The sequence below is a fragment of the Sturnus vulgaris genome, chromosome 4 (genome assembly GCF_052056855.1).
Source record: "Sturnus vulgaris isolate bStuVul1 chromosome 4, bStuVul1.hap1, whole genome shotgun sequence".
Lineage (NCBI taxonomy): Eukaryota > Metazoa > Chordata > Aves > Passeriformes > Sturnidae > Sturnus > Sturnus vulgaris.
This window is the reverse complement of record NC_142246.1, coordinates 54,787,562-54,806,451: the sequence shown is the minus strand read 5'-3', so window position 1 is coordinate 54,806,451 and position 18,890 is coordinate 54,787,562. Positions and strand designations below refer to the sequence as shown.

Genomic DNA, 18,890 nt, shown 5'->3' with positions numbered 1-18,890 from the left:
CTGTCTTAAGTGAATTGTCTGTGGAATATCTACTCAGGTGCAAAATGTAACTAAAATATTTTTAGAAGGGGACACAGCTGCTTCTTACATGTTTCAATGCCATTTAAATTCTTTAAAAGACTTAATTTGGATCCAGGCACATACTTTTCCTAAACATGATGTTCTAGGAAGAATTGACTGTGTGTTTCCCTGCTCTAGGATATGCCCTTCACGTGTGAAGGCATCACACCCGATATCATTATCAACCCCCATGCCATCCCTTCCCGCATGACCATTGGCCACTTGATTGAGTGTCTTCAGGGCAAGGTAAGTCTTGAAAAATGCAGGTCTGAGCAATATGAATTAAAATTTGGTGGGGATTGTTTTTTGCTTTGAGCTTCCTTTTTTTTGGTAAAGATACACATATCTAGTAATAATGTAACCCTAATTCACTTAAAAATGATTGTTCTCTCGTTACTTGATAGCAAAAGGAGGTTTCTTAGGGAAGATGTACAGTCCTGTAAATTTTATCCAGAAAGTCAGGCCCTACCTACAGTATGTTCTCTCATCTGTTGCTTTTGTTCCAGACATTTTCCCCCGATTTAGAAAAAGGAATAGTGAAATTGTTTATAGTGTGTATTTTTTAAAATATGTGGCAGATAAACACAGCGAGATAGGGTACTGCCATTGGCGTGGAATCTCAAATTCCAGTATTAAGAGTTATAACTGTTTGAAACAGCTAAATGTGATCTAACCAGTCCTTCAGAAACCTGACAAACTTTTCCAACTCTCTTCTCTGTAGGTGTCTGCAAACAAGGGAGAAATTGGTGATGCTACTCCTTTTAACGATGCTGTCAATGTGCAAAAGATTTCCAACCTTCTATCGGATTATGGTTATCATCTAAGAGGAAATGAGGTATAATCAAAATATCAATTCACTGTAATTTTTTTACTATACACTCAATGTGTAGTAAGGCTTATGATTGCATTGACTTCTTCAGGTCCTCTACAATGGCTTCACTGGTCGAAAAATCACATCCCAGATCTTCATTGGTCCTACCTATTACCAGCGCTTGAAGCACATGGTGGATGACAAAATCCATTCTCGTGCACGAGGGCCAATCCAGATCCTTAACAGACAGCCCATGGAAGGCAGATCTCGGTAAGGATCCCTCTTAGTTTCTATAAGGTGTGTTGTTTTTCTGTCCAGTGTTGAGCCCTGAACAAGTAGTTGCTTCAGCTTTGCAGCTTAATAAGCTCACCCCAAATAGCCACTAATTTTTTCATATGTTTGGTTTAAGATCTTGTATTGGGTGCATGCGCCAAGGTTTTGGTAGCAGGAGGTACTGCTGGGGTGGCCTCTCTGAGAAAGGACACGGGCTTGCCCCATTCTGGACACAGCCACTTACAGCTGGCCAGAGCTGAGCCCAGCAATGGTGCTGGTGGCACCTCTGTAAGAATATATTGAAGAAAGGGTAAAAAATGCTGTGCAGCAACTGTGAGAGAGGAGTGAGGAAATGCAACAGGAACTGTCCTGCAGCCTGTGGAAAGCCCATCCTGGAGCAGCTCCTGTTAGGAGGTATGATCTGTGGGAGACCCCTTCTGCTGCAATCTGTTCCTGAAGGATTGTACCCTGTGGGAAGGGCCTGTGCTAGAATAGTTTGTGAAGGACTATCCCATGGAAGGGGTCACATGCTGGAGCAGGAAGAAAGTGTGAGGAGAAAGGAGCAGCCAACAGGAGCTGTGATGCACTGACTGCAATCCCCATTCTCCCAATCATCACAGGGAGGGGAGGAAGGAGTTGAGAATGAAGGAGTGAAGTAAGCCTGGGAAGGTTAGGGAGGTGAACTTTTTAGTTTTGTCTTTGTTTTTCATCATCTTACTCCATTTTTTATGGGTGATAAACCCATTTTCCCTTGCTGAGTCTGTTTTGTCTGTGATAGTAATTGATAAGCAATCCCCCTGGTTTTATCTCCATTCATGAGCTTTTCCATCTTACTTTCTCCCCATGTCCTCTTGACATGATGGGGACCAGAGAGCTGTTTGGTGGACATCAGGCAGACAGCCACGGTTAAACACACCACAGATAAGCAGAGGATGATTTAATCGTGCACTTCATTTTGCTGTATGGTTGTGCTATGGCTGTCAGACACCAGCTGTAGAAATGCTCATCAGCAGTTATTAATTAGTTTTCACAGTTTTATTCTGTGATGTTAAAGGAAAATTAATGCACAGCTGTCCTCCTGCCTTGCAATACAGATACTTGTTCCATCAACAAGAACTGATTATTTTGCCAGTGAACTCAAAAGTTGAGGGGGTTTTCTCTTCCTTTTAGTGATGGTGGCCTTCGGTTTGGAGAAATGGAACGAGATTGCCAGATTGCTCATGGAGCAGCCCAGTTCTTGAGAGAAAGACTGTTTGAAGCTTCAGACCCATACCAGGTCCATGTGTGTAACCTCTGTGGAATCATGGCAATTGCAAACACGAGGACTCACACCTATGAATGCCGCGGATGCCGTAATAAAACTCAGGTACGTGTGGTTTTCATTAGCCATTGTTTCTCCTTGTGGGCAGGAGGAAATGCCACTTGAGTGAAGCAGGAGGATAAGGGAAGTAAATATTTAAAGAAGCACCAGAACAATTGCTATTTTAGTTTCATAACTGTTTTATGTGTTTATAGCTTTGTAGTCAATTTGGATGCTTCCTTATTAATTTTATAGTGTTGGCTTGTCACTTGGCAGGAAATGCTGTTCAAGTGTTGTACAGTGCAGAGTTTTCAGAGACTTTAAATGCTGGAGAGCTTATTTTTAGAACTAAAACTCAGAATCACAGGAATTTAGAGGCATCACCCTTGTGACTGTCCCATGGAGATATTAATGCTTGCAGGGCTGGGTCCCTATAGGAGGTCTTTTGTGTTGCCCTTTGGTGGGTTTTTTTAATTTAATAAAAGCTCTTCAGTGCATGCTTGGTTACAGAAGAGTGTCAAGGGAGAGCAGTGACAGAGATAAAAATAGTTGCCTTGAACAGGCTTGTTTTTGTGCCAGGGACTGACTGCTGCAGCTCTTAACAATGGCACTGGGGTTACAGAGTGGAGTGTGCTGGAAACCTTACCCGCATTTATGCACCTCAGGCACACTCTGTTATGCACATGTTCTGTGTTAAATGGCTCTTGTTTAGGATCAGATCCCTTGGCTTCATTTTTACATTAAAAATGTATTCTGGAGAGCTGCTGTGTAGCCCCTACAGATAGTCTCAGCTTCCTTCTTGCTTTGGCACTGTCTGTGAGCAATTCTTGTTAAATGCTTTCGTGCATAACTCCAGATTTGCTTTTAAGCCAAAAACTCAATGAGTTATTTGTGTAGAGGATGGTGGAAGTTGATGCGTTATGAGTGTTTATCACAAAACTTTTGAAATCTCTTTCCAGATATCTTTGGTTCGAATGCCCTACGCCTGCAAACTCCTCTTCCAGGAACTGATGTCTATGAGTATTGCACCTCGTATGATGAGCGTTTAGGCTTAAATGGGCTTTTTTTTAAAATTATGAGACTCAAGTGCTCAGGTTTTGTTTCATTTTGTACACGTTGCATTCAAAATTACAGTTTTACTCTGGTGTGTGCTGTTCAAAAGTATGTTTATTTCCTGTAAATAGAATTAAAATTTGTAATCAAACTTGTGAATCTATTTGTGTATCTGTGAAAGAAGTGTGCAAAGCAAATTGGGACTCAAAAGAAAAAGGGAGTTAAGAGGGACTGATTAGTCAGCTAGAAAAAGCCAGAGCTTGCAGCTTTCCAAAATACTAATTTAAAACTGTGCATAAGTCAAAGTCCTCACATCACAGCTCTGCACCATCATCTGTGGAAAAACAAAAACATGTTACACTCTGTCCTGTTCCAAGGGGGAATATCCCAACTTTGGCAATAGCTTTGGGATCTCTTGGCTGAGGGTGAGACCTGACCCCTCCTTCCTTCCTGCCTTCTTTCCTTCCCTCCCTGCTGCAGAGGGGTGATAATAGACACATTTTTCTGTGCTGAGATCACCTGGGCATGGCACACAGACTCTCACCACAGTGTAACTATGATGTCTGACAGTTTGTTCCATTAAGTTTATCAATTTACTTTAAGGTGGCAGTCTACATTTACTTATCACAGCTCCAGCTGCCTTAGAGCTTTCCTACAGCTGAAAAGAACCAGCTGTAGCATGTGCTGGGTGTGTGTAAGAAACAAACCGAGGCACTATGCACAGTACTGCAATCTTGCAGAAGTTACTGTGAGAGAGGGAGTGAACATCAAGCTGTTCATGGCACAACTCAATTTCATTCACATCCATAAATGAGATGTTTGAAAAGGGATTAGACACTACCTTAAAACCATTAGCAAAGTTCCTATTCATGATATTTGGATTCATTGTAAGCTCTCATTTCAGTGCCAGGTGCTGCTAATGTTCTTCTAAAGGAAGTATTTTAGCTCTTCACAGACATAAGGACAAAAAAAGTCAAGACTATATAGTTTGGATAAAGCTAGGAGGGATTAAAACTAAGGATTATATCCAATAGGGGACTTGGGCAGCACAGTATTCTCTGTGCTTTATTCCCTGTCCCTCTGCCTCTAGGAGTTTCAATTACTGTTCTGGCTCTCCAGATTTATTCCTAAGCACAGCATGTGGCTGTGGTACTGAGCCATCCTCTGCAGCTGGGATGAGGATGGCTGGTTTGCCAGCAGCTTTGCACACAGCCTAGCAAAGGGGACGTGCTGTGGCAGATCTCTGAGGTTTCATATCCCAGCATGCAGAGAACATGGCAGGAACTGGAATGTCTCCTGTGCCAATACTGCTCCCAGGAGAGGAGCAGGTTTGAAAACATCCAGGCAACAATGAAAGGATGATACAAATGTAGGGCTGGAAACCCACTGGAAGTTGCTCTATAAAAAACCCAGAAGGTCTTTCTAAATTTTAATTTGGTATTTCCAGTACTTTACAGCATGTGGGGGGTTTTTTAACAATCCCTTGAGAACACCAGCAGCCAAGATTTGCCGGAATGTTTTGTCAAATGCAAAAAACGGCATGTTAAACTGGTATTTCTAGTGGGGGAGGAGGGTTTGTTGGGTTTTTTTCTTTTGAAAGCATTAAACAGAGGTAGTCCTTTTGTATCAAATAACAATAAACTGTTAGGGTAGAGAGCTGCTGAGTGTTCAGCCACACTTACCAACCTTTGGTCAGGGCTATTTCATGCAGAGTTTCCACAACGTGGATTTTCGCAGAAGCTGTTGCCTCTCCTTTGGCATTTGATGCATGGCACTCATATTCCCCAGCATCCTCTTTGCTCAGAGGAGATATCTAAGGAAAGAAACACACCCCACTTCCCCAGTGAGCACCTTGTACACTGGTAGAGGTAATTCTGTTTTCAGGAATCTTACAGAACTTCTTTGTGTCAAACCCTGTCCTCCCCTCTATTCCCTCTCTGATTTTACAAGTGGTATGCACATTTCTGCTGCATGCTAGACAGAGGAAGGGTGCTTGCACCGGGTAAGACTGGAACCAACAGCCACCCTTATCCTTCATCTCTAACTCACACAGGTTGTTTTCCTCTAAATGCCCTTTCTGTTGCCATTTGTCTCTCTACTGTTCTTCGTTCATGAGCAGTTTGTAAACTGCACTCTGCTGTCTGTGCAGCTCTGTGCATACACAGAGTACTTACCAGCACCCAGCCAGTCACTTCGTGTTTCTCAGGGCCCCCACGGGTCTGGATAGCCAAGTTCTCCCGGTCCCCAGGCAGAAGCTCCATCCTCTGGACACCATACTGTCCTCGAATTATCTAAACAGAGAGGCAGGAATGGGGAAGAACTTTGGGGCTTACTTATGCTGGAACTTCATGCTGAACCATACGTGCACACAGATCAATATTAGATATGCATGGATGTGTTTTGTGCAGCAGCAGTGTATTTCTAGTGCCAGAGTTTCAGTTTGTCCTCCGTGTAGTGCAGCCATGCCACCCCAGTGCCTTAGCCCTGAGGCTTTGTTCCCCTCAGCTCAGCAGCAACAGAGGGGCCCAGTTTTCTGGTACTGGGTAGTGGGATGTGCCAACATGCCCTGTGCTGATCTGGCCTCACAGAACTTTGTGTGTGTGCTCCCAAAGGTGTGTTCAGCCCTGCCTGTTTCTGCTGCAGCAAACCAGGCAGTCCCTCCTGGTAGGCACAGCATCAATGGGAAAGCAGCACTGCAGTCTTTTCCTCAGTATCTGATAAGTGGTGCTCAGCCCTTGTTACCACCAGGTCAAGCAATCTGTCAGCTATGAGGAAGAGGCATGAAAAGCAGAACAGCACTGACAGAGAGTGTAAACTCAGCATCTATTCATATTCATAAACAAGCAGAACACGCTGCCTGATTCAACAAGCCCACATTGTACGCTCACCTGACAGTCTGCTCTTGAACCCCTACGAATAAAGCTTGCTGTCTTACAGCAAATTTTAGGCCAATCAATATTTTTTCTCCATAGTATCCTTAAGTAGTAACGTTTCAGCTTAATGTTAAGACCCTTCACAAGTGTGCACAAACCTGTGGCACTTGAGGAGGCTGCAGGAGCCATGCAGTGGCTCTCAGCCCTACGGCCAGGATCCTCTCCATTCCACACTGGCCCCCGTCCTAAGCCAGATGTTACCAGTGCTGCCAAAATCAACATGCTGCTGGCTACTGGAGCTAAATGACTGCCCCATGTGGTTCCTGTTCCCGACGTGGGCGATGTCTAGCCACCTCAGAGTCACTGCTGCCAGCAGGGTGAAGGTGAAGGCAGGTCAAGGGACATTCCCTACATGCTCCAAATACCAGGTGCTACCAAGAGAAACACAAGTCCTGTCCTGGCTCGGTATCAACAAGAGTTTATTTTCTAAGTAATGTCTAAAAAGTAAGCAAAACCAGATGTTTGGGGGTGGACAGAACTGCAGAGATGAGAGAACTCATCAAAGAGGTGTGTTTCTACAGAGGGACCTGCTATGTCCTTTGTGCTTACAAGGTACTTTCAGACACCTCAGGTGTTCTGTGCTGTAACAGCTCCTAGCAGGGCCCTTACCTTGTTCCAGATGAGGACAGGGGTTGGGATGCCAATGACTTCACAGCTCAGGTAGATTTGTGCTCCTGTCACATTCCAGATGTCCTTAGGAGGAGTCACAATGGAGGGTCCTGTAAAAAGGGAAAAAAACTTTTAAGTCCCAGGTGACTGAAAGCCTGCCTCAATGCTAAGCCTTTTAACTGGGAGCCAGTCACAGTTTTGAGAATGAGGTGAAGGTGATCCCTGCTACGAGCAAAGTTCACTGGGTAGATCCCACATCACAACACTTCTCTCTCCAAAGTAACACACACACAGCCTTGAGCTATCCAGACCGATGTGCACTTGCCCCAGATGAAAACTCAAGTGTTGAGCAGTTCAGGTGATGAGTCCTCCTCCTTGCAAAGTTGAGGTTAGAAGTAAAATACTGTTTATATTCTGTTATCTCAGAAGCTGAGCAGAACTGAACCAACTCCTGGCTCTGTTTACCATGCAGTCACCAAGTCAGCTGGCATGGAGGAAAGGAATCTCAGGAGACAGGGTATATCCCACTCGCTCCATCACGCCAGGAAGAGCTTGCCCAACTTTGCAGCATCATTTCTCCCAGCATGATTCCAATCCTATGGCTGTGGGCTAGCAGAATTCAAGGTTACATTGTTCCTGTTTTACCTGTGTGCAATGCTCAGCCAAAGAGGGCTGGCTGGGTGGTGGCAGAGCTCTCCATGGGCGAGATCTGGGAAGGGAGTAGGTGAATGCACAGTTCCATCTTTCTCCAGAAAGCTCCAATTCATGATTAAATAGAGAGTTGCTTCTAAAGCAGATCAGAGCAGGGTTGTTTTGGAGATCTGGCTGGAGATGTTTATCCCTCAGGCTGGGAAACGCTGGAGACATAACTCATATCCCAGGAAGGGAAGAAAGACCTTTTCTCTGTTCAATCCCTCTTTAGTGAGGCTGTTTTGTAAAACACAGCTATTAAGTCCCCACAATAGGAAGTGCAGACCAAAGGAGCACAGAGAGTTTATTTCCAGTCATTGATAGCTTTAAGAACACCACAAACAGCTTTCCTCCTTCTGTTTTGAAGATGCAGGCAGTAACAGGAAACTAAAGCTCCCATTACACTCCATCAGGAGAAGGCGTTTCCTATTCAGACAGGTACTCCAGAGCCAGCCTGACAGAAGCTCCTGGGTATACTGACTCACAGATCACACACAGCTCATTCCCAGCCCCGTAAAAGAGGAGCAGATATGGGTCCTTATGCTCCTTATGAGGTCCTGAATCTGCACTGATTTCAGCCTTGCATGTACACTCTACCCTGTAGCCCTGTTGCAGATAGTAGGGTGTAGGTTTCAAGCACATCCCACTGCACCAACATCTTCCAGCAGAAAGCTGGTGTCTTCTTCCTCCTCATGATCTGAAGGCAGATCATGGGGCAGCTTCTATTTTAGCCCAAGAGATGCTGAGGTGGTTCCCTGCTCCTGAGCAGCTAGTGCAAACCCAGTGAAGCGTTTGTTCTTCTCTTTCGAGACTTCTCTTTCCAGGAATGATTGTACACAGCCTGCTGGTGGGAAGCTGCTAAGAGACCAGGGTTGGCTGCACTCAACATTCTCTGTTACAGAACTATCCCAGTTCTGATTTTTAACAGGAGGCAGCTGTGGAGAAGCAGAAAAGTTTTATGTGTAGCCCTGGGCGATGGTTGAAACCACACCTAATAGTCAGCACGGGCTGGTTTCCTGGCAGACACCACAACCCAGGTGCTCCTCATCTGCACAGAGATGAGTCTCTCAGCTGACAAGAGAATTTAAGCAGCGTTTCAACACCCTGCTGAAGGTTTTCCCCCGAGTATTCCACAGTGGCCAGTTCAGGACATTACCATACCCATGATGGGGCCACCTCAGGTCATGCACTCTGCTCTCCTTGCCCAGTGCAGCATTTCCTGCACAGCCCAGCTGCTCTTTTTCTGGTGTCCTTTAAACAATAGGGATAATAAGCTCTGATGGGACACAGTGTCCCCAGGCAGCTTGGCTGGACCCATGCTCTGTGTGGGACCTCCAGCTGACATGCACCCAGCAAAGCCGCCTGCTGCTGCTGCCCTTATTCTGTTGTCCAGTCATCCACATGCAAATTGGCTTTCCTAAAGCAGAGCTTGGGACTCACCCCCAGCTGTCAGGGCTATGTCTGCCCCTGTATGACACCATCCTATCACTGGGGTTCTTCTGTGAGGGAGAAAAAACACAAGTGCCCCCCAATAACCACCATCTCTCACCACAGAAAAGGAGAGATCCTTACATCAAAAGCCAGGTGGATTTTAAGGGATCTTATATTAAAAGCCAGGTGGATTTTAAGGCATTGTTATGCTCTTCCAGGATCCAGCTCACTTCTCCCCTGGTTGAGAACTGGCAGCATTCAGCACACCACTAAATCCACTGCCTGAGGTGTCTCAGTCTTGGTTACCACCAAGTTTCCCCCTGTGCCAAGGGTTCAGACACCCACTTGCCCAGAGCTGTTTATTCACCCTGCCAGGATGAACAGGTCACACCACAATTTTTCAGCAGCAACTGTTGTCAGGGGAAAAGAGACAAGGAATTTCTACCCACCTCGTGGGTGAGCAGAAATTGTTTATCCTCTTGGACAGAGGAATTGCCTGCACAGCTTCACAGCAAAGCCCTGTCTGGCTTGGCACAGCAGCCACAGCACAGTAAGAGCTTGGCTGTTACAAACTAGTCCTGAGCTCGGGATGTACATCCTGATCCAACCAGGCAGAACATGACGTTCTACATTTGGCTGCAAAATGAGCTGAAAGCATCCACAAGCCTCTGCCTGTATCTGACACAGCTCTGAGACCAGGAGGGAATACACATCCTGAGAGATGCAGCAAGTGTCATGGGAAAAGTCACTGTGCTCTCTCTGGACATTTGACTTAAATCCATACAGCCAAAACTCTAGAGCTGGGCTTCTTCCGCCACTAAAAATAAATGAGAAAGGCCAAGAAGTCATCAGATTTAAAGTCAAATCAGCTACAGCCACAGCAGTAGCTGAACTCTCCCCACAGTGAGCTGACACCCAGGTGCATAGCAGTCACCCTGCTCCTTCCCACAGTCCCAAAGTGGACAGAGATGGACAGATGATATGGCAACTTGACACAACAGGAGAGGCAGGGGATGGCAGAACCTCGCATGCACTTCAGAAGATGTGAGGACATTCCCTGCTCCAAGTGCCCCTCTTGCTTCAGGAGTTCTTGTGAAGGGAGCAAAGCTAGGACTGGAAACACGCCCACCTTTTACAGAGCAGATGTCTTGATTCTTGCCAGCAAGGAGCCCCCCTGCCATCATCCTAAAGCCTACACCTTGGAAGCCTTGCTGCTCTACTGCCCACAGAGAGCATTTGGATTCTCCCCCAGCTTCCTTCAGGCTGAGGACCTGAGAGCTGCACCTGCCCACAAAAATGGTCACCACCATCAAGGTGGCTGAGTGGTCCCTTCTGTCCTGCCGGGGACACTGTGGATGAACAGATGCTCCCTGACTGCTCCTTGACCAAGATGACAGCCCAGGCTGTTGATGGAGATCAGCTGCTCTCCACAAGCACTTCAAGCATTTCCTCTGTGCTCTGCCCATTGTTTGTAAAACAAATAACTTTCCCTGGCCCAGGAAGATGCTTTTTACACAGCCCCAGAGCTCATTCACCCTGAGACAGAGCCTGAAAACACAGGGAACTGACAGCCTGTGTTATGTCAAAAATAGCAGCTGGAAAGGAGTTTCTATTGTTGTATGTAGCTGCTTTTCTGCCACAGCAATGTGCACAGCAGAGCCTCTGACGTCCTCGATGAGGATATTATTTGGCATGTGCTCCTGACACCGCTCCTACACCAGGCACGCCTTCTGTGCCCAGCCTCAGCTGCAGAGACATTGCATCTCCCAGCCCACCCACTTGTCCCTCACTGACACCTGGATGCTCACTCACAGCTGAGGGTTAGCCTGTCCTCACCAATCCTCCTTTGGTGTTCACACGCACAGTCAAATAAAAATCACACAGCAGGCAGAGCAGTAACTTCTTTGCTAAAATCAAGGGGCCCACAGGCATGTGACTAAAGGCAAAAATCAGCTGGACATTAAGCACTGTGTGTTCTGTCCTGGTGCTTGGGAGCGTGTGGAAGCCCAGACCACGAACACACGAAGCCATGTACCACATGCTGAAACTCACGTGGGTGTCAGCCTGGCTCCCAGCCAGCCCTCCTGGGCACTGCACTGCCCTGCCACAGCCCAGGTCACACACACAGGCTGGGAACGCTCCCCAAGAGGACAAACCCAAGCAAAAGCTAAACATTGTTCACTCTCACAAGATATTGCAAGTCTGAAAATAAACCCACTCCAGTCTCCTAAGTTGCTGGTAAAGTACTTTCCCTTCAAAATTACTTTATATGGAAAAAAGGGAAACCTTCCATAAGCAACATGTAGTCATTTTAGCTAGCACGGCCTCAGTTGCCCCCTCCCAGGTCAGTGCCCTGTGAGAGGCGGCAGCAGACGGGAAATGCAAGCAGTTCCTGGCCTTCCCCACTCCCAAAGCCGCCTGCTGCTTCCTGGCAGATTCACAAGCCTCCTCTGTTACCTTCTTCTGAAGGCATTTCTCATCCTCCTGTAATTGTCTGTGAAGAGACTAAGGAGTTACAGGAGGAAGCGAGTGTTGGATTCTTTGTTTGGGCACTCCCCTCAGACTTCAGGAAAGGCTGCAAACGTGAACACAGCTTTGCCCCAAACCCTGGAGACTTGAGACTGAGTCAGTGTGAGGAAGGGCCCTGGGCCACCATCACTGTGCCATGGAGCAACTCCTGCTTTCCTGAACACTGGGCTCAGCGTGGCGCACAGCACTGCTGCTGGAAATCCCAGCCCTGCTGCTTCACCATGGTTTGGGAACACTGCCTTCAGAGACCTTGTGCATGACCTTTGTATCACAGAATCATAGAACAGTGTGGGTAGAAAGGGACCTTAGAGATCATCCACTTCCATGAGCTAAAGCCTGGAAAGAATGTGAAAAGCTTGCAGTGGGAGACACAGAAAAAAGGCATGGCAGCATATATGCATGGAAAAGCAAGCAGGGCTTTCAAAAATGCAACCTGATTAGACTTGTTACGTGGTAATCTCCTATTTAGTTCTAACCTCAGTCAACCTCAGCCCAACAAAGGATTAAACACATTTTTTTTAAACACAGCATGCCTTTCCAGCAACAGAAAAAACAAACATAGGGTGGAATTTGCTGATCAGTAATCATTCCTTCCTAGTGAATTTGGGTATGCTGTGATGATTGAGAATGCAGACACAGGTGAAATACAGGATCCTCCTGAGCAGTGAAGGTGCTGCATAGTCCCTGGCATACTGTTGCTCTCTAGGACTCTGACAAGTAATATATTAAACAACTTCCATAGTAGCTTTTAGCACAGTAACCATACAAATTCAAGCTCCAATGAACCAAAACCTTTTCAAATAGTGGAATGCTTTTTAAGGAGGAATTTATGACCTGTGCTACAACAAAAGTTACACATGAATTTTAAATTACCAGTATTTTTGAACACTGAGAGCAAGGAACAGCAGTGTTCAGGAGTCAGTCATGAAACACAGCAGAGTCCAGGAAGACTGGAAGTGTTCTACACAAGGAATTGTTAAATAATCAAGAGCAGACTGTCCCCAAGTGTAGAAAGCCCAGGGAAAAAGACCAGCCTAATTAAGCAGAGAACTTATGCTGGAATTTAGGGGGAAAAAAAGGAGAATCTATCATCTCTGGAACAAGGATCAGGTAACATGGGAGGACTATAAAAATGTTGTGAGGTCATGTAGGGAGAAAATTAGAAGGGCCAAAGCCCAACTAGAATTTGATTTGGCTGCTACAGTAAAAGAAAACAAAAAAGTTTCTATAAATACATTGGCAGCAAAAGGAGGGTCAAGGAGTGTCTCCATCATTGGCTGAATGCAGAAGGTAGTGTAGTGACAGGGGATGAGAAAGAGGCAGAGGCACTTAATGCCTTCTTTTGTCTTAAACATCAAGACCAGTTGTCCTCAGGATACCCATCTCCCAGAGTCAGAAGTGGGTGATGAGGAGATGAGTGAAGTCCCCATAATCCATGAGGAAATGATTAGTGACCTGCTGTGCCAATTAGGCACTCACAAGTCTGTGGGCCCTGATGGGATCCACCCCAGAGTGCTCTGCCACAGACTCTCAGGATGCATCACAAAAATGCTGGAAAGATCCACCTACAAAAGCAACATTTTCCTTTGCAGTGAAAGACAGCAGGTAGCAGGCCACCACTGCAAGACCCCCACTCCCACATGATGAAGAAACTCAAACCAGATTCCCAGGAGAATCAGGGAATTCAGTTAATTTCCAACCACAGATGACTTAGCAAAAACTTTTCTTTCTCCACCAAAGGCAAAACCACTCATGAAATGAGTCCCTTAAAGTCCAGAAAAGGAAGAATGAGAGGACAGAACTAAAGCAATCTGAGCCTCTTGTTTAACAAATCTAGAAGAATTTCTTGCAAAATGTGCCTGGCTATGAACTATGTTTTGTGGTGTCTATCGTTTTGTACATAAGTCTAGAGTTTTGTATCAAGAGAAGATGAGCTAATCACAGTGATAACAGCAGTCTGCCATTTCCCACAAGCTTTTTTTTCCCCCTCAAATTCCTGTTTTTGCTCTACTCTGGTAGTGGATTAAAAAAATAAAACAAACCTTAGATATTTCTGGCAAAGCCTCAACAGCTGAATTTGGATGGAATGAGCCAACAGATGTGATTCATGTTTCTTGTTTTGAAGTTGACCTGTGGGAACCTGGCACTTCTTTGTCTGCAGCACAGATGAATCTTTATGGAACAGTGAAGCATCAGAAAAGCAAAACCACTGATGGGGTAAATTGGCAGGAATTTGGGGGGGGGGGGGGGGGGCAATATATTTGCCCCTGGGGCTGTCAGTCTCCACAAGAGCCTGCCAGTCACAACCCTATGTCCACCAGACTGCTTACTTAAACCCTGTGGACAGCCAAGAAACCTCGCACCCACCTTCTTCTGAGCCCCAGAGCTGGTGTGTGGCACCTTAACAAAAAACTCCTTCCATGAGGGATGCTGTCTGGGCATCTGGGAAGCCAAAATGATACCTCTCTGAGGGGGCAGCACAGCTCCAGTGACCGGGATCTCCTTTCTGGTGTTATAGACAAGTTTAATGCTGGGTACAGTCAGTTGTAAAAGAATCTCTCCTGGTTCTGCTGTTCATCTGTAGCTTGTGGGAGGGATTCTGTGAGCCATCATTATCGTAAGGAAAAGCCCTGCATGTTCCCAGTGCTGGGAAAACACTTTCATGGAGCCACAGTTTTAAACCACATTCAGATGAATAGAAATAAAACAGACTGATTGGCAAGCCAGCAAATTTACCCTTCACACAGAGAGGCCCTGAGTTTCTACCCCCAGGAGGTCTTTGTAGGTAGGTACAAAGCAGCACCAGTTCCCCTGAGAGTGAAACACTGTCCTCTGAAGTCTGCTGAGAGCTGCATTGTGGCATGCTGCTTTTGAGCAAGCACAAGAGTCTGGCTTCTACCAAGAGAGAAGGGAGCATAACACAAAGAGAAAGCCTTGACTGACAACAGCAAAACAACCTGGAGACCCCAACCCTGTTGGAACAAGCATTAGGGACTTCAAACCATAATAATGAGGCAACTTTGGCAATATTTCCAGCAGTCACGACATGTCTCTCAAAGCAGATATTTGCTGGTAGCTAAAGATAAGAAAGACTCAAGGGTATCTGTCCCTTCCTGCATTGGTTAGGCAATAAGTTGGTGCCTGGTATTTTTCAGCTCAGAGATCATCATCAGGAATCCTGATAACCTGGAGGCTGGTGCTTTGAGGTTGTTTTTCTGCCTGGCTTGAGCTGAGCCATGCTCAGCTCAATTCTTTATGCCAGCTGGCTTTGCATGGCAGTAGGTACCACAGTCTTCCTGCCCCAGGTCCCAGCTGGCTGCAAACAGCCTCAGTGTGTGCACTGCAAATTGAATTTCAGCCTACATTCCTGAAGCCACCAACTCCTTAAGAGGCACGTCTGAACATCTGTGCACAGCTGTGTGACAGCAGTGACAGACGGCAGCTCCCCAGCTGTCAGAGCAGCCTCCCCTCCAGCCATAGTGGCTGCCAGAGGGAGCACCCCAGACCTCCTGTACCTGCCCCACCAGCAGGCTTCTGCTTTGTGTCTGGACCTGCCCTACCTGCAAGACCTGGTGGCAGACCTGAGTTGCATTTTCATAGGCAGAGAGCAAACAGAAAATGTTGGAAAGCAGATGGAAAACTTCACAACATCCGCCCTCCTGCATCCTCAGCACTGTGATTAGCTACAAACAGACGGCTGGGACACACAGGTAGAGATGGGATGCAGGTAGCGGGGCCCTGACAGGGAGCAGGGCAAACCCAGGGCCAGCTCTGAGTGCAAGTGTGAGGGCAAAGCAGGAGCCCAGCCAGCAGGGTGCACCATGGCATCACTGCCTGCTCCCCCAGAGCAAAAAGACAGGCAGCTTTTTCTGCTGGCACAGCACCAAGAGCAGCCAGGTAGCTTCAAGGAGTTGGGAATCAAGTAGGATGCCTTTTTCCAGACATCCCCAACAGTCTTGCCCATATAAAACCCGGTCCAGAAAGGACCAGCTGGATCCCTCCATCTGCCAAGTGCAGGTAGAGCAAGGGTTATTTCTGTCCTTTCAAACTCTTCTCAACTGTGTCTTCCTTTGCCCTCCAGCAGGAAGTTTTGGCTGCTGCAGAAATACCCTTTTCTGCATGACTTCGTGATTTTTGTGCAAAACACAGACATCACATCTGAGTGGTCTGGGAAACAACCAAGGACAAGGTCAAGGCAAATTCTGCACGGCTGAGAATGTGTTAATTCCTTTTCCGATTTAATATCAAAGAAAGATGCAACAGGATGTGCAAAACAAGTCTTCCCTCTCCAGCTCCACTTGAAAAAAACAATTTAAAAATCCCCAAAAGCAATCAAAATCAAAACAAGTCTTCCCTCTCCAGCTCCACTTGAAAAAAACAATTTAAAAATCCCAAAAAGCAATCAAAATCAAAACAAGTCTTCCCTCTCCAGCTCCACTTGAAAAAAAACAATTTAAAAATCCCAAAAAGCAATCAATCACAGTTAGGACCCACTGCTGGAAACATATGTTTCTGGATTTCTTCTTAGATACTATCTTGAAAGGCTGCTCTCTCTTGGACTGAAAGACACCTCAGACCCCATCTTCCACGATTTGATTACCACAGTATTCAGGTCCTTCTGATTTAGAAACCTAGAAAAGTGCTGTCTTCTATCTGGAAAGATACTGGAAAAGGCTCTATCCTGTCGGGCTGATGGGATGGATGTTCTCTCCTGTCAGTGTTTCAAAACCCATCTGAAGATTACAACTCCCTGCCCTCCCCACCCAATGCTCTTAACTGCCTGGAGGCCCTGGGGGATACAGAAATACTTCCAGATGTCTAGCATGGTTGTGGGATGAGTTCCTGCCTCTGCTGCAAGCCACAGAGCAATGCATATCACCAGAAGGCCCATGGCACAAGGAAGGCTCATGCAGCTGAGGGGAATCTCTGAAGGGTCAGTTTTGCTACCACTGCTGAGCAGCCCATGTGCATCCTGCTCCTTTCCCTGAGATGCTGGGTCGGAGCTCTCCCAGCAGCAGGAGCCAAGAGAAGAACAGATCCCATGAATGATGGAGGACTGAACATTTTTCCAGTTTCTCTGCACCACATGCTCCAGCGAAATTCTTGAACAGGTAACAGCCCACAAAGACGTCACGCTGCAGATCTGCACACCTTAAGGGACATTCTCCAAGGAAGGGATACAGTTTGTGCATGGAATGGCTGTCCACTCTGAGACCCTTCTTCAGCAAAGCTGCTGCTATGAGGATCAGAGGACAGAAAAATCTTGTGGGATCTGCTGGAGGCTGGCAGGTCAGTGGATTTCCACAACCTCTGCCAGTGGCTCATGTTTGCATTGACCTCATCAAACTCTGTCTCCATAGTCTGGATCAAAGCCTTACCAGGTCAAACCAGCATCCAGTCTGGGACAGACACCAGGCAGCGCAGTCAAGGGCTGGGACAGTATCTTGCAAGTATCAATACCAGTTTTGCAATGAACTCCCATATTACTTTTGGCAAGACGAGTGAGAACACAGCCTTCTTCTCAAGTACGCACCTGAAGCATGACATCTTTCAAACCCATCTCTCAATTGTCTGGGCTGGCAGAGCCAAGAAGCAGCACTCATTTTAGGACTCCTGAGGCCACTGGGCAGGAAAGGCTCCTTCCTAACACTAGACAGAGGCACAGACTGAGGCCATTCTCATCTCATTCCGCATTACCCTAAAGGCTGAAATTCCTTCCCTCCAAGAGTTAATACTGTACCACACTGTTTCTGGCTAATATGTAAGCCTAATCTTTTGGATAAGGTTTGTGAAAAGCTGCACAGGGTATTTAATGGGCAACGTCAAAGCACATAACCCAATCTTTACCCAGTCTTTCATGCCTGCCTTGGGAGTTTCAGAAACATTTTTTTGCAAAATACTTGGCCTCAGTTATGAGAAGCAAGAGAAAGAGGAGGTGGAGGTTGTGACCTGCACATACTGTGTTTATGAGAACACTCCTCCACCAAACAGCACTGGCGCTGCAATCTTGTCCTTGAGACATTTAGTATATGGTTTGCATGCTATGCCTTATCCTTCCCTCCCACCCAGCAAAAACCACTCCCAGAGGCCAGAATTTCTAGTAGAGGCTCCGCAGCATAACAACTCCTTCCTTGATCACCATCCCTAAGAAAAAGCTTGGGATGAATGAAGCTCCTGGTCCGAAATGCAGCAAGTGCAAACCGCTACGTGCAGCTCACAGGAAAGTCACTGTTTGCTTTCATTTCGAACCAAAGCAAGCCAATGGATGTTTGCTCTGAATTTCTGTGGCTTTCACATCCATTTAATTATTTCCTTTCCTCTCTGCTTGCAACCATCCTGGGCAGAACACCGCCCTGGATAGCTCACCCCTTTTGTTCCATCTCACAACAGCCCAAATTGCAAGCTTCAGGAAAAGTATGGAAAGTGAGGGCGTGTAGTTCCAGCACCGCTGGAAGCTAACAGCGAGTGCCCAAGTTCCTCTGCGTTTCTGGGGCTGGTCCGAAGTGTTACTCCAAGTTTAGGCAGCGCCATCCGACTGGGACTCTCCAGTCCATTTAAGGTGGGTCTGAAACCACATCCATTTTACGGAGAAGCGCCCCGGTGGGATAAAGCGGCAGGAGGAGCGCTCGGGAGGCGCGGCGCTCCGCCCGTGAAGCCGGGCGGCAGAGCGGACATGCCCCGTCCCGCAGCCCGCCCGCCCCGCTCCCAGCCCCGCACCTTGCTCGCAGGCTCCCTTGCTGCGCTGGCTGATGGCGGGCTCGCCGCGGCTCTGTGCGCGCAGGCTGGCGGCGCGCAGCTGGCAGCCGCTGCCGTAGGTGAGCCCGTCGCTGCCGCACACCGGGTAGCGGCTCTTGCAGAGGCACACGCCGGGCGGGCCGGCGGAGGGGGGAACCGGGCCGCCCTTGGCCTTGCGGCGCTGCCGGCTCTTCACGCACTCCAGGCCGGGGGCGCAGCGTCCCCCCGCAGCCCCGCCGCCGCCGCACGCCTCGCCCTCGCCGCGCCCGCACTGCCAGCAGCAGCCGCAGGCGTCCCGCACCCTGCCCAGCGGGCAGCCCCGCGCCGGCAGCGCCGGGCACAGCGCCGGATCGCAGGGCCCGCAGCCCCCCGCCGCCGCCGCCGCCATCGCCGCCGTGCCCGGCCCGGGCACCGCCAGCAGCAGCGGCAGCAGCAGCAGCAGCGGCATCGCGGAGGGCGGCATGGC

General features: G+C 47.6%; 2 protein-coding genes across 3 annotated transcripts in view; one reads left to right on the top strand and one right to left on the bottom strand.

Annotated features, from left to right (window-relative positions):
- The window catches only part of POLR2B (RNA polymerase II subunit B), a 16,773-nt gene extending 13,125 nt beyond the window's left edge, over positions 1-3,648 (top strand). Inside the window, exons 21-25 of the mRNA XM_014883743.2 lie at positions 199-306; positions 782-895; positions 981-1,141; positions 2,315-2,510; positions 3,404-3,648. Of these exons, the coding sequence (XP_014739229.1) occupies positions 199-306; positions 782-895; positions 981-1,141; positions 2,315-2,510; positions 3,404-3,493 (669 nt within the window). The 3' untranslated portion in view covers positions 3,494-3,648. The remainder of the gene's footprint in view (positions 1-198; positions 307-781; positions 896-980; positions 1,142-2,314; positions 2,511-3,403) is intronic.
- On the bottom strand, positions 3,594-18,890 carry IGFBP7 (insulin like growth factor binding protein 7). 2 transcript variants are annotated; one of them, XM_088164009.1, is made up of 5 exons: positions 18,407-18,890; positions 7,040-7,149; positions 5,672-5,788; positions 5,180-5,310; positions 3,594-3,831 (listed from the first exon to the last, which is right to left on the bottom strand). In XM_088164009.1, coding segments are annotated over exons 1-5 (840 nt in total). In that variant the 5' UTR covers positions 18,888-18,890; the 3' UTR covers positions 3,594-3,830. The 2 variants fall into 2 exon arrangements, with proteins under 2 accessions (XP_088020135.1, XP_014739230.1); XM_014883744.2 differs by having other exon boundaries at positions 5,184-5,310.

Bases quoted from the DNA above. Each gene is read 5' to 3' on its own strand.
- IGFBP7 (XM_014883744.2), bottom strand. From the start codon at position 18,887: ATGCCGCCCTCCGCGATGCCGCTGCTGCTGCTGCTGCCGCTGCTGCTG. The intron at 5,789-7,039 runs GTAAGGGCCCTG...CTCTCTGTTTAG, and splicing joins CTGTCCTCATCTGGAACAAG to ATAATTCGAGGACAGTATGG. The intron at 5,311-5,671 runs GTAAGTACTCTG...TTCTTTCCTTAG, and splicing joins AAGTGACTGGCTGGGTGCTG to ATATCTCCTCTGAGCAAAGA.